The sequence below is a fragment of the Chanos chanos genome, chromosome 12 (assembly GCF_902362185.1).
Source record: "Chanos chanos chromosome 12, fChaCha1.1, whole genome shotgun sequence".
Classification (NCBI taxonomy): Eukaryota; Metazoa; Chordata; class Actinopteri; order Gonorynchiformes; family Chanidae; genus Chanos; species Chanos chanos.
In genome coordinates, this window is record NC_044506.1 from 17,893,653 (window position 1) to 17,907,880 (window position 14,228).

Here is a 14,228-nt window from a genome sequence, read left to right on the forward strand (position 1 = left end):
AGTTCTTAACTGTTTGTTTCAAGGGGAAAAAAAAAGATTTGGGATGCAGCTGAGAAGAAACAGGTGAGAAAGAAAAAGAAGAAAAACAAAATTAGCCAGGCTGCTGAGAACATCGTGTTTAATTCAGAGGAACATGAAATCTGTTGGCCAGACCTGAGAGATCTCATATTTCCAACTCTCACACCAAATGCATGTTTCACAAAAGGGTTCAAACCTTCATATGACATTACTATTTCTCTCAGAGCTCCATCCAATGAAGAAAACACACATTTTTTCCATGACCTGTGTATGTTTTTTTTTTTCCTCAGGAAGCCAGCATATATAAATAAGAGCACACTGTATTAAAATTACAGCAGAACATGAAACATACAGATATTCATAACTACATAAAACGGTTGCCATGGTAAAAGTGCACCTTCGAAATTACTTAAATGGCACACAAGCATTGCATTTAAACAGCCATGTGTGAGCACAGTAATAATCTACAACAAAAGCATGATTTTAAGGGTCTATTAATATTCAATCTTAATTAACCTCTTTTTATGAAACAAAAACTTCATAGAACCTTAGATAAAGTCCAGTTCAAAAGCGTCCTAGAGTCTACAATGAGTTTACGCAGTAAAAATGGGTAGGCATTTGGATGTTGGGTTGTATTCATTTTTATGTTCTAAGGACACGTAGCCTTTAAAAATCAAGCTAAATGAATGTGTGTTCAGCCATGAAATTACATGATCAATGCCCTTTGACAATCTGCATTCTACAAAAACCAGCATTTTCACTCCTCCACTCTGGGGGTTTCTTTTTTTCCACCCTCTATTTCTATCTCTCTATTTTTCACTTCACCTCTCCTCTGCCATCTCTCCGATCTTTCCACTTTATGTTCTACGCAGCGCACTGTAAAAACAGACAACTCATAAATTTAGCTTCGGCCTGTAAAAATTGTCTCTGTCCTTAGAACGCAATAGTCATCTTTCTTATGTTTGTGTGTGTGTGTGTGTGTGTGTGTCTCAACTTCTCACAGCCAGCATGGAGTTAATCTCCCAGATGAGGTTTCTGAGTTGGTCCATTATCTGCTTCAGCTGCTGGTTCTTCTGTTTGAGTTTCTGCAATGAAAATGAAAATAAATCACATTTTCTGTGCTTATCTTCGTTATTGTCTGATTCATATTCTCATTCGGTCCAAATCTCAAAATCCTATTTGAACAATATTGCTCCGCTGATCCCCTATTATCTCATTATCAGAGAAACAGGATCTGCTACGTTTAATGCTAGAATTCAAATGAATTCCCAAGGAAGTAAACAGCTACAGAAAAAAAGAAAGAAAAAAAAAACAGATTGGATATTAAAAGAACGGAGGGAAAAAAAAGAAAAAAGAAAAAGACTACATTCCACCTCGCCTTGGAGGTGAAGCAGTAGTACGTGTGCATCCTTGAAGGCTGAATAAATGGGATACTTAAATATCATCAACAACTCGGGAAAGGATGAACCAAATCACCCATCTGCTCCAGTGGCCTCTTCTGTAGGCAACGGATGCATCTAAACTAAAATGAAATATTGCTTTTTTTTTTCTTTTTTTTTTGCATGAAAACCTGATAGGAAAACGGAAACTTGCTGCAGTGTTTTTCTTTTTTTTTTTTTTTCTTTTTCTTTTTTTTGGGTGGGGCAAAACACTGATAGAACAATGGGTCAGAATAACTTGAGAGGATTTTCTCTCGCCAAAGTGTTTGGATCTGTTAGGGTACATGTTTTGAATTTGAAGCCCACGAATGTGTGTGGTCCCAGAAAACAAGCAAAATTAAAAAGGTTTTTTTTTTTTTGTTTATGGCCACCCAGAGGATAACTGTTGTTACGCTGAAGAAAAACAGAATGCTTTGCCGATTATCATTTAGTCTAAATAGCAGTGGAGACTTTTGGATGAAAAAAAGCATATCAATAAATTCTGCGACCTTGTGCAAAAGTTGAAGGTCGAACTACATCTTCAGCACAGTGAAAATGATTCACACTCAAACTATGAGCTCCTTCCTCTGTCTTTGACTAATGACATGGTATTTTGCAGTGTAGATATCTATTACAGCAATCAATTTCCCCATTGTCCAGATTCTAATCATTTTATTCATTCTCTGAATGTACTCATGTCTCTAAATTGCCACAGTGTCATTTTTAAAGCCATCTCTTTCTCATGTGACGATATAAAACGTATGTCATCACCATGCCGTCTTCCCCCCCCCCCACCCCATTACCATACTATTAAACACTGCTGCGGAAGACAAAAGAGAGAGTGAGAGAGTGCGGTGTACACTCTAGTATTCAGCCGCAATATGCCATTACGCGGCGAAGTACAGGCCGGGGAGCCATTCCCGGCCGAAACGTACTTGTGTGACCCATTTGAAAAGTTAACTTTCTAGAATGTGTACTTTTAGATCTATCTATTTGCCCAGGAAACAAGGATAGTGCTCTGACTGCAAAAACAGAGGAAAGCGGCTGAACGGACTGGATAGGAATGTTGAAAACCAGTACCATCTGACTGAGGGACAGACCAACAGTGTGTAATGCACTGAGATCAAGAGGCAAAATGCAATCAACTCCTTAAAGCCTCGCAAAAATGAACAATCCCTCCCACATCATCATCATCATCATCACACCCAAAAAAAAAAAAAGAAATCTTATTCTTTTGCCGTCTGTGCAGTGCACGATCTCAGTCCATGCAAGTCTGAGACGTAAACTGGCATCGGACTAGCTAGTTAAGAGCTTTCCTTTATATAAAACCACTGATGAATCACTCAACTCCACTTTCCCATGTTAAGGAGCATCGCTCTGAAGTGCTAATCTCTTTATTCATTCGTTGAGAGGAATCTAAACAAGGTGAGGATTAGAGATGAAAGTGTCTTTTGTGGCGGGGGGAGGCGGAACATGCTCAGGTTGTTTGCTGGTTAATTGGAAATCACGGTAACTCCAGCTGAGGGACTCTGCTCTGGATCCACTGCTTAAGAAAGGTCTTGGGTTCTGCCAGACACAGGAACGTCTAAGGCTATCCAAAGCACAACCAGTAACTACTCCCAACGATTTACCAGAACCAGGAGGAACGGAGCATTCCCGTTAGTTCAGTCAGCCGCGAAAAGTAAATTACGAGAGAACTTTTTGGGAAAATAAGGCCAGAGCTAAAGAGCTCACTTTTGGTGTGGACTACAAAGCGAGTTGTGTTTTTTTTTTTAATGTGATTTAATGTGGTTTTGTAACTTTCCTGTCAGTTCCAAGGTTTCTTTTTTTTCTTTTTTTAATAAGATTAATGGGTATGGTGAACATGAAGGTGGTTGGACAGAACACAGGGTACCTCAGAGGAGCAGGGCCTTACTCAACAGAGGAATCTGTCATTAACAGGATTTCATTGAGAACAATGGCAGTGTGAGAAAACTTTGATATTTGAGTCAGGCTACTTTGTCCTAATAGCAGAGCCCTGGACTGAACATTGAGTCTCATTTTGTTACTCCCTTCATCTGACTCTCTTTCCTGCTCTCCACTGAAGAGCAGATCAAAGGAGTCATCCTCAATGGTGTGTGAAGGAGGAAGAAGGGGGTTTTTTGATCAAATTCTGACTTATTAAGAATCTCTTTCATTCCAATCGGCCGAGAACAAGGCGCCGTGTCAGCCCGGTGAAGAGTGAGCCTTTGGAAACACTCTTTAGCTTCTTATCCATTCACCACGTACTACAAACCACAAAAGAGCAAAGGACAGCCAGTCGGTTCGCCATCGGTTTCACAGGATGGAAAAGCTATAAGACATGCTTCCATTAATCTTGTAAGATTTTGTTTTGTTTAGCTTTGTATCATTCAGATTCTGTGGCGGGGGGGGGTTGTGGCTCATTAAGCAAATTTGATAAATCAAATGAATTCAAATGATTTTGACTGACAATGTCATTATTTTTCTCTATGACCACAACGTTACTGTGAAACTAGTCTTCATACCAAAGTAGTAGCTATACAGCAAAGCTACGGCACATCTCGATTAAATCCTCGGGAATGAAATCAAAGGTGAAAATGTGTACCGACTCCTTCGACCACAGTAAACTCCAATTCATTTTCCACAGATACGAAGGCACACGAGTCGTGTTACACAAAACTCAATAAGAGATGCAATATATACCAGCTTCAAAACGCAGGAGCTGTGTAAACAATAAGAAACACGACGGTTTCTTCGCGAAACTGTAGGAACCTACACCTTGGATTCGCTTAGGCTAATCCGCGCTCGTCCCGGGCGACTCAAATCGTCTCTCTTTTCTTCCCGCAGATCGGGAGCAGAATTACAAGTGTAAGTGTCTGGGAGAGAGGCGAGGGGATTAGGCAGATGGGAACGGAAAGCTTCTCCTAATGCCAAAACAGAGCCTCTCAGCGTCAGTCCCACCTGCCATGCCCACATAGCCACGGTGCCACCGCGGAGGGAAGGAAGCTTCCGGCTCTTCCCACGAAACGCTGGGAATACATCAAAACTCCTGACAAATGTCCAGGGCTTCGGCATGTGCCGACGACCACTGTCTCTTCTTTGTTTACGCTGTGAATGTAATGGCACCGTGAATAATTTGCATAATTTCAAATGATTAATGTTTAAAACGATGAAATGTATCATCGGTGCGTGTACATGCTGTGTATGTCGGCCGCGTGCTGGCGAATGTCAGCATTATTTACCGTCGTGTTTGTGGAGCATTCTTTACTCCAGCCCCCATTCAGTCTTTGACTTTCATCAGGTTATAATATTAACAGCTCTGTCCTTTTGTTATTTTGTTTAGAGCGTTAATACATCAAGTGGACGCAGCTGTATTGCCACCAACTGTCTTCTTCGTCACCATCACTGATACACAGTAAACTCCAACCAAAATAATAAGAGGAAAAAAAAACAACAACAACACAGCCTAAGAACTGATTTCAACTATCTGACTGGTCTCGTGGTGATCAAATTCAATATTCCATTGAGAACGCTCCAAGTTTCAATGTTGTATTGACTCATTTTTCGTGTCTCGTCTTGTTCCTTCAAAGTGAAAACTCAAATCAAATAGATGTATAATCCCCAGGTTGAAAAGTTCACCAAATCTTCAAAGAGCTATTTAGGATTGCAACTGAAGACTGCGTTTCGGGCAAATAATGGAGTCGGAGAGGGATCAGTGGGTTGTATTAAATATAAAATCACTAAAACCACCGGAGCCTGTCTGACAGAGTGATCAGATGGAGGAGGTGGGCAGGGGAGTAGTGTGCCAATTGGAGGGGAAATGAATTGGGAAAATAAAGGGTGAGGGATGACAAAGGAAAACACGGAGAGGAGGAGAGAACAGGAGAGGAGAGAACAGGAGAGACGGAAAGCTCCCTGGGCAAAGAGTGATGTAACTGGAGAAGATGTGTATTGATAAGGGAAACAACTGTCCAGGACGCACCATTAATTCCACCGGGCCCTAAAAGTAACTTGATGATAAACAGGGGTTTCCTTGAAGGGGTTTCCACACTGACGTCCAATCAGTCAGCTTGCTGCCTCCACATTGGAACAAACTCTTTCATCTTTTCCCCGGTTGTCAGGGGCTTACGGCATCCGGACTCAACAATCACTGCGTTCCTAACATCAGAGGGAAAAGGAGTCGGAGACAGCTGCCAGGTTGAGAGCGGCAGAAATTCCACTTGTAGTTATAAAGTGTCAAATGACAGCTCCCTTCTTATGCTATGTCAGTTGAACAGGAGATTTGGGGTTGGAACAGAGCAGCAAAAAGTTTTGATGGGTTGTCATCCTTCAACCTGGAGTTATTCTCCGAAAACCAGTGGGTTCAACTGAAGTTTACTTAAGTGCTTCACTAGAGTGGTGTCCGCTAACGTGTTAGCATTAAAGCTGGGGTTAATGAGTTTCACGCGCAAGCAGTGTTCTCGGATTCAACAGATTAGGCAGTTGATGGGTAGCTAATGATACCCCATGCAAAAAGTGAAAAGCAACACACAGATTATGACACTTCATTCGTATTCTGCTGTGACACCACCAATTCCTCCCATCACCTGTCATTTCCCCGTCTTACTATCCATGCATGGTATGATAGCTTCCAAAATTGGGCCCAGAGTGATGCTGCAGAAGGCGTAGGCTGGAACAACATGGGGAAAGGATTTCCAATCCCCCCTTGGGAGAGAGTGTTTTTATTTAATACTCCACTCTCTGCTAACAAACCAAGCAGATCCTTTGTGTTCCTTCTTGTTTTTTTTTTTCCACCGGCAGATAATTAGAGCCACAAACTTGTGGCCTAATTGTTTTGTAAGGCTTTGTGTTCGGCTTAATGAAACAATAAAAACCGCACAATTGATTAGCTCCCTTGGCCTGAACCTGAAACATGAACCAATAAAAATGCTGCGTTTTTTCAAGACATGTCTCCATACCACGCTCCCAAATCTTCTGAACGCACTGTACTTTCCCCTTTGAACTTGGCATCGGCCAATTAAAGAAGCCCTTAGCCAATAGAACGTCCTCTAATGGGTGACATATGAAGCGGTTAATCATGTGGAGAATTGAGAGCCTGGAAGAGACGGAGGTGAAACGGTCTCCCTCGGTCCAGGCACGGACTCATTACTGCTTTTGGTGTGTGTGTTTGTTTATCAGCCACACTCCACCACCCTCTACACGAGGCCCTGCAGACGAGCGGAGCCTGCTCTTTAGATAACCCACTCAGCCGACAGGCAGCCCAGCCGGCAGCAAGCTCCCCTCAATTCATTATGCATGCCACTCCTGCATTCTGGAGAGAGAACCCTATTTGAAATTACAAACATTCTCTCCTTTAATTTCTCACTCTCTCATTTGAATAAAGAGGACAGACGCGGTAATTAACAGGGTATTTAAAAAAAAAAGCAGAGAGAATGAGAGAGGGGAGAAGAGAGTGAGTGAGAGAGAGAGAGTGAGAGAGAGAGAGAGTGAGAGAGAGAGAGAGAGAGAGAGAGAGAGAAGAGGAGCTGAGGAGAATTAATAACAGGGCCTGATCTCTCCAAGGCCTCCTTAATGGGCTGTGACAAGAATTTATTCACACTTAGACTGGTATTAAATCAAACCTGCTGCCTGACTGGTGACGCTCTGGGCCGCTGCAGCCGCCCTGTGGATGGCCTTGCTCATCTGACGGGGAGGGGGCAAACAGCTATGGGGACCCTCAAACCAGCTGAGTTAAGAGGAGTGTGTGCGGGTGCGTGTGCGTGTGTGGCATCGGGGACAGGTATGACAGAATGATTAAGGTTGCAAAACACCGACTGTCCAAGATAACCCACAGCTCCAGCTTATCCAAAATAAGTTTCTACTTCCCACTCTTGGTTGTTATTAAACATTAGTATACATTATATATACATTACAGGGTACATAGAATAACATACATTATTTTGTATGCTAATTTACAAAGGGACTTGGATCATCTCATTGAAATGCCTAAAAGAGATTGGACCACCTTGGCTGCATCAAACACGACAAAGACAGCCACAACGATCTCCTATCCAAGCAATACAGAGAAATGTTCTTTCATGCAGCTACAGAAAGACACACACACGCACACATATATACACCCGTGTGTCATGTGTCTACGGTAGAAGAAGGTCTTTGTTGTGAAGGCCATTCTCCAGTTCAGCAGACTGGCGCATCATTACTCAATGGGCCTCCGAAAAAAGAAAAAAAAAAGAACAGCAATTACCGAAATCGACAGATAACGAGAGTGGGTGATCTTTCAGAGATAGGACGTCTCATAAAGCAATGGAGCAGGGCTATCATCATGCCATTTATCTCGCTACGCTAAACCCCCCCCCCCCCCCACCAGTCCGTGAAGCTTGGCCCCTACCTGGGGCAGCGTTCAGTCAAACCTTGGCACCCTCTTTATCAATGGTGAGGCGTTAGCACTTTAGCTTGCCATTAAAAGTGATTGTGAAGCAATTCTTCAGCCAAACTAAACCAGCTTTATTGCAACTGGACTAAAATCGACCCCCCCCCATTTCTGCCCTTCCATTTGCTTAAGAACTGTATTTCTGACTTCAGTGAGGAAATCAGTCTCAGATGTTTATATAGGTTCCCAACTGTTTATCAATCCATCATCCTGCTCAATTCATCAGTTCCTTCTCTCTCTCTCCTTAGCCTATATAGGCTATCTGTAGTCATGTGTCTGTCTTTGTCTCTCTCTGTATACACACTTCCATCCATTCTTTCATTCATCTGAGCCACTGAGCATCTATCCTATCTTTCCCCCCGCTGTCTGAAAGCATACTTGGCGTCAGCGACAGGAGCAGATGCAGTAGAGTTCCCAACATCTGGTTTCCACATTCTGATGTATCCCTCTTCTCCTCTAAATCTGACATCCATTATTCCCTAAACATGTTTCCCTCAACCGGCATGTAATATGCATCTGGCCGTTTGGCCAGAAGAAAGCTCTGGGCCCCGCGAGTGCACACGTCCTGCTGTGCCTTCTCCTTTCATATATCCTTCTCATCCAAACAGGACTCATTCACTTTCACACGAACTCCAACGCTACATGGCAACCCTCCTGACAGAAGATAACGTTTCCCCCGATTGGAAAGAAAACCCCCCCCCCCCAGAAATACTGAAAAGTTAGATCAATATAAAGTCCCTGAGGTACAATTATGGAAAAAGAAGCTGCATACTAACACAGGTTAATCAGTTTATACACAAAATGGACCAGTTTAGCAGGTGGTCCAAGGACTCGACTGTAGAAATCATTTCTGAGAGAGTAAGCGCTCAGATATTGCTTACCTTGTTGACCTCTAAAACTTCCCTCCTTTCCTCGCTCGTGGAGCGCGTCTGATTGGACGAGCGCTCGTCAAGTTTTGAACTGTCATCCTCCACGTACGGGATGAGTTGCTAAAGGCCAAGGGAGAGAGGAAAAAAAAAACATTGCAAAAAGAGAGTGAGTGTAGAAGGAAAGGTAGGGCTTAAAGCTGTCAGTGCATCTGAGAAACAAACCCTCGCTCGTAGACCTTCTTATCGCCCCAAAGCTGACAGCTGAAACACCACAGCATCGTACGGATTTCATTCACCACGGCTTTGATTTGTAAATCCCTCTTCACCTCGAAAAAATAAATTAGCTTACTCTTTTTTTTTTAAGAAAGCACGCAATTTGCGGTAGAGCACCTTTCACAAAACACTATAATAAATCGTCTCATGTAAAAATGATTGAAACAGCTTGTCTGAGAGCTGCCCACAACGATTTATACTCTAGAGTATCTAATGCGTTTTTCCCTCCCTCACGAGATGCAGTGACACAAGTCCATACATCAACCGAGTTCATCATTTGATTCTGGGGTTGGTAAATCTAATAATCCTAAACAATATTTTTTTTTCCCGAAGGAACCAACTACAAAGTTCCACAGCGCAAAGGGCGAAACGCGGTCCAAGGTTAATAGACTACCTTCTATGAAGACCAGATAAAAATCATCTTAAGGATCGTTCAAAGGGACCGGAGAGGAAACTAATGATTTGTCAGCTCCTACGATTCAGTGTTTGATTTATGGGCGTAAGCATTTCATATCATAAAAACCTTAGTATTTCCATTGATACTTCACTTACGTAGTAGCTAAGACATGTTGATGTGGGGCAAGATACTGGGAATAGAGTTTTGCCTGATGCAACAGTGTAAAACTGAAATGACATCATGTGACATTTCGTGCATAAACAGGAGGCTGAAAAGACAGAAATGAGGGCTTTCAGTCATGTCAGTGTCACCAAACATTTTGAGCAGTTAAACAACATTATTTCCATATAAGGACATGGTGTTGGAAGCGGCTTTAAATATCATAATCTCTTGGGTGGTATATTCGGGAAGTCTGTTAAAAACCATCCCCGTGGACGAGAACTCCACTCACGACAGCCTGCTGAGGTTCATGGTCCAATTCTTTTTGTTGAAAATCTGTCCTTCAATGACCTTGCAGAACATTTGGCGGTGAGCTGTGCTCTGCGCTGACATCAGATCACAATCTGAAAGCTCATCTCAAGCGTCTCCAGCTTTAAATTACACTGACACCTACTGGGCCCATCAAACACAGCAGTTCACTTCCTCTCAACACCACAGAGTCCCACTGCGTTTCACTGCTGGCCCCAGAACAAGCAGGAAATTCAGCTGTTTTAATTCATCTCATATGCATGGCTGAAACATTTTATTAATTGATTTGACACACATAAGCACTACCTAAGAATGATGTAAACGTCAAAAATATGTCAGCAAATGCTAAAAACATGTGAATCCCTTAACTGGTGACTGCATTATGAAAATGCTGCAGTGGATACTTTAGTATCTCAAATTGTTATTAATATTTTATGAACATTAGATGGACGATTGCTGTAGGGGCACGTTCCCTAAAGAGTGACAGTATATTCTTGACAAATTATATTCATCTATATGTATACACTCTCTCACACATGTACACAGAATGACAGCTTCATATATACATACGTATATATATATATATATGAAGAAATACAGCACAAGAAATCTGTTTCGTCATTTGGAACTCAGCAAATCCATTCCTTTTTTTTTGGCCTCGTTTTTTATAACCAGACCTCACCCCGTTTTGCCCGTCACATTCAAACTGTGAAGGAAAATGGTGAAAAAGGGAGGAAAAACAGAGACACAAAGAAAGAAAGAAAGAAAGGAAGAAAGAAAGAAAGACCCTTCTGGCATTTTTTGTCACATCACTGAAAGCTCTTAACCATAACAAGGGTGACTGGTGTGACAGAAAGGACGAAAAAAAAGAGTTGGACATCAAAGGAAACTGTGCCCTTGTTGAGAGATGACAAATCCAGGCAGAGGACAGGGAAGTACACTATGAGCTGTGAGCTAAGCCCAGATTGAGTTTTAAGGGTTTGGAGCTGCCCGCTGGCAGTCGGCTGGAGGGAAAAAATAAGCTAGCTAGGCAGCGACAGCGCGTTACTCATAACCTGGACAATGAGGGATGGATGTGGTTTCCTGCATGACAGAGAAGAATGATCTGGATGAAGTTCCTCAGGTTCTTTCACTCTGAGGGAAGGAGGGAGAAGGGGAAGGAGGGAAAAAGGGAGGGAGGGAGAGAGGGAGGGAGGGAAGAAAAAAAAGAAGGGCAAAGAAAAGAGCAGAGTGCTAAATGCTTGTGCAGGAAATTCCACTGCGCTGAACACTCTTGATTGCTTTTTTGCTGGAAAGTGCTGATGTTAGCAACTTCGCCAGCTGTTCGTTACAGCGACTGCGGCTAATTAAGAGCAGCGATGAGGTCATGCCGATCGACTCCATTAGCCAGTTCCTGTTTAGGGACTGGGATCTCCAGAAACAGTGACGAGCGCTCAAACTAACACAGAGGCAAAGGGCCAAAGTAAACATCCTCTCCAGAGTTAAGAGTCTTGAATATAAACATCTTTGGCCAAAGAAGAGGTGCCTCCTCAGTAAAGACAATTGAAAGAAAACGTAGTATGGAGTGTACAATGCCATAAACTGGCATTCTGAGCATCTGTTCATTGTGCTATCTTCTTCGCTTAAGAGAAAGGAGAAATGAAATCATTAACTTCCAGGGGAGCAGAGGACCAGAGCAGCTTCATCTGGCTTCTTTAGTACATTGGAAATACTGAGAAACATGTGGCTACAGATGAGGCTCAGACTACCAATGTCTTTTCTGGCTGCTGTTGCTGTAGAAATAACCAGGCAACAAAGTAAGTCGAGAGAAGCTTTGGATCTTGCAAGCGTGAGAAACATAAACCTTTGAAGTCCTTAACAGTTATCTTACGAAACAGCTTTCCAGAAACATGAATAATGCTAGCGAGAAAAGGCGTCTGAACTTATCCAAAAACGTAATCTCACCTTGTGTGACAGCACAGTTAGCTTGGCGAGTGTTTCACAATCCGACTCAAAGGCCAATGTTAAAGAAAGACTGTCTGAATAAAACAAGGGATAGGAGACAGGATTCTCCAACTAACTCTAGGACCCCAGAACAGGCTGCACTGACACAACAAGACAAGACATGTAGTTGACTATAATTGTCCCCTTCGAAAGATCTGATATTCAGCATGTTATTTTTTTTTTGCAGAACTATTTACTTCAGAAAGCACCGCAGAAGTTCTGAAACTTGCTTTATGTCAGTAGCTTTCAATTAGATGCAGAAGGGTAGAGAGCATTGATTACTTTAACTCCACAGAGAAGGCATTAAAAGGCATTAACTTCACAGAGAGGCTGAAGGTCAAGCAATTGACTCTGTCAAAACACTAACCAGCTCACAGGGCTTGACTGCTAACCATTACATCAATAAATCTCAATGCACTAAATTTAAATAAATAAATAAATAAGTTCACACAGTACCAAGTTTCACAACGCTGCTCTGACAACGTGACTTGAATATTACAAGAAAAACACGGAAAAGCAAACTCAGAACTGTGGGCTGAAAAGCCTACTTTACCCAGGTATGGCAGACTGACCTCTGGAGGCACCGGATCCAGCGTAGCGCAGTTTTCGTTGCATTTGTCGTAGACGAGGCGAAGCTTGCGAAAGAGGACGGAGAGCATGCGCAGGTGCTCTTGTAGTTTACCCAGACGATCCTGGTGGGTGTTAGGGTGGTACGTCACGCCGTTCGGCAGCTTAAGAAAAAAACAGGAAAAGGAAAAAGTTCTTTAAAGGTAGTTTATAATTGCAGTTGTAACCTGATTTAGTCATTCCTGTACCAGAAACTACAAAAATGAGTTTCTATTTAGGCATGAAGCACAGAACTCTTCGGGTGTATGATACAGGTCATTTGGAAGGAGCTGCTACGTCTTCAGAAATGCAGAATATTCCAAATGTATTTTGAATCTCAATTCATATTTCAGGCAGCCTTCTCTGCAGCCTATAAAACATGTGCGTACATGATCATGTTTAAACTGGCTGTTATGTGGTTTTTGAAAGATGTATCCACAACCCCAATTACACATCATAATAGCAGCCCAACAGCAATGTGGGAAAAAGTTAACGATCCAAAAATGCTTCCCAAGAACACAACCTTGAATAAACACATTCCAAGACCTCTACAACACCCTTTTTCAGAAGTCTCATTCTAACTAACTCATATCATATTTTCTCAGGCATTGCTCAGATTAGATCACCTGCATGTTTCTCAGAAGCTGGAAGATCTCCATGGTTCTCAGCACTATGTCCTGTACCGTCTCCTGTCCAATGCGACACAGCGATGCTGTGTTGACATCTCGCGCCGCCTGCGCCTGCTGCCCAGGAAACTGGCTGGAGGTCATACAGGCAGCCGTCAGGGGAGGGGTTGTCATAGAGATAGGAGAATTCGCACAGTAGCAGGGCGGCTACTCTTCAGTGGAACGATGTAGCATGTCTACTTATAAAATGAGCGGCTGGTACAGAAAGAGAGAGAGAGAGAGAGAGAGAGAGAGAGAGAGAGAGAGATTTAATCCATTTATCTATTTGCAAAAACACATGCTAAGCAAATGACAACCACAGCATTTTTTTATTATTATTACACGAGTGTATCTCTCTACAGGACGTCCTTTGACAGTGTCTAAAACTGCAAATTTTGCGTTGGCATTCCCAACCCCCGTGATAAAGTAACACAAGCAAAACATATTCTTTAGCTAAACATGCATGTATTCAACGCTCAGGAATAACATCCCAGATAATACGCGACTCGTCAGTGCAATTTTAGTACAATGTACAAAAGTGACGTGTTCAACACGAACGAAAAGGCACCGAGGCAACCCGCTGATCAATAGAAGAAAAACAAGTAAAAACAGCTGATAAATAGTGCTACAAAACGTTGTAGCTTAGCTGCCTGGCTTCTAAACTTGATGAAATCCTTAGACGTTAATGAGTAAAACAGCTGAGAGGACAGTACAAAATGGAATTATGGATCACCAATTAACATGTAAATCATGTGATCACATAATCGTTTAATCTTTGCTATGCCGTTACCTTTTCTGTTGGTGTTATGCTGACAAAACGTCAATCTTCTTTCGCGTCTCGAGATCTCAGCTGATTTGGGGTCTTTCATCGCGAGACTTATTTGGTACCGTAATGCAAGTAAAGGAGGCTCAAATGGTATATGGTGTTCTAAGCGCAATAATGCCTTCCACAAAACATGGTCAACATAATCGCATTACTGATTGCCATATTTTCATAGTCTATAGCCTAATCATATTTTCGTTAAAAAACATTGTTTTCTTTTAGATTACATTAATAGGACTGGATCCCCGTGAATGTTTTCAGAGACAGAAATAGGGCGA

General features: G+C 42.3%; 1 protein-coding gene across 1 annotated transcript; it reads right to left on the minus strand.

Annotated features, from left to right (window-relative positions):
- Window positions 1-589: 589 nt before the first annotated feature.
- Window positions 590-13,959, minus strand: med30 (mediator complex subunit 30). The gene is made up of 5 exons (XM_030789291.1): window positions 13,918-13,959; window positions 13,089-13,343; window positions 12,429-12,587; window positions 8,748-8,855; window positions 590-1,103 (listed from the first exon to the last, which is right to left on the minus strand). Exons 2-5 carry the CDS (start codon window positions 13,260-13,262, stop codon window positions 1,008-1,010), a joined length of 537 nt encoding a protein of 178 aa, XP_030645151.1. The 5' UTR covers window positions 13,263-13,343; window positions 13,918-13,959; the 3' UTR covers window positions 590-1,007.
- Between the last annotated feature and the right edge of the window lie 269 nt (window positions 13,960-14,228).

Coding starts and splice junctions, on each gene's coding strand:
- med30 (XM_030789291.1), bottom strand. CDS start 13,262: ATGACAACCCCTCCCCTGACGGCTGCCTGTATGACCTCCAGCCAGTTT. Junction 12,588..13,088: donor AGCTTCTGAGAAACATGCAG/GTGATCTAATCT, acceptor TTTTTTCTTAAG/CTGCCGAACGGCGTGACGTA. Junction 1,104..8,747: donor AAGTTTTAGAGGTCAACAAG/GTAAGCAATATC, acceptor TTTTCATTGCAG/AAACTCAAACAGAAGAACCA.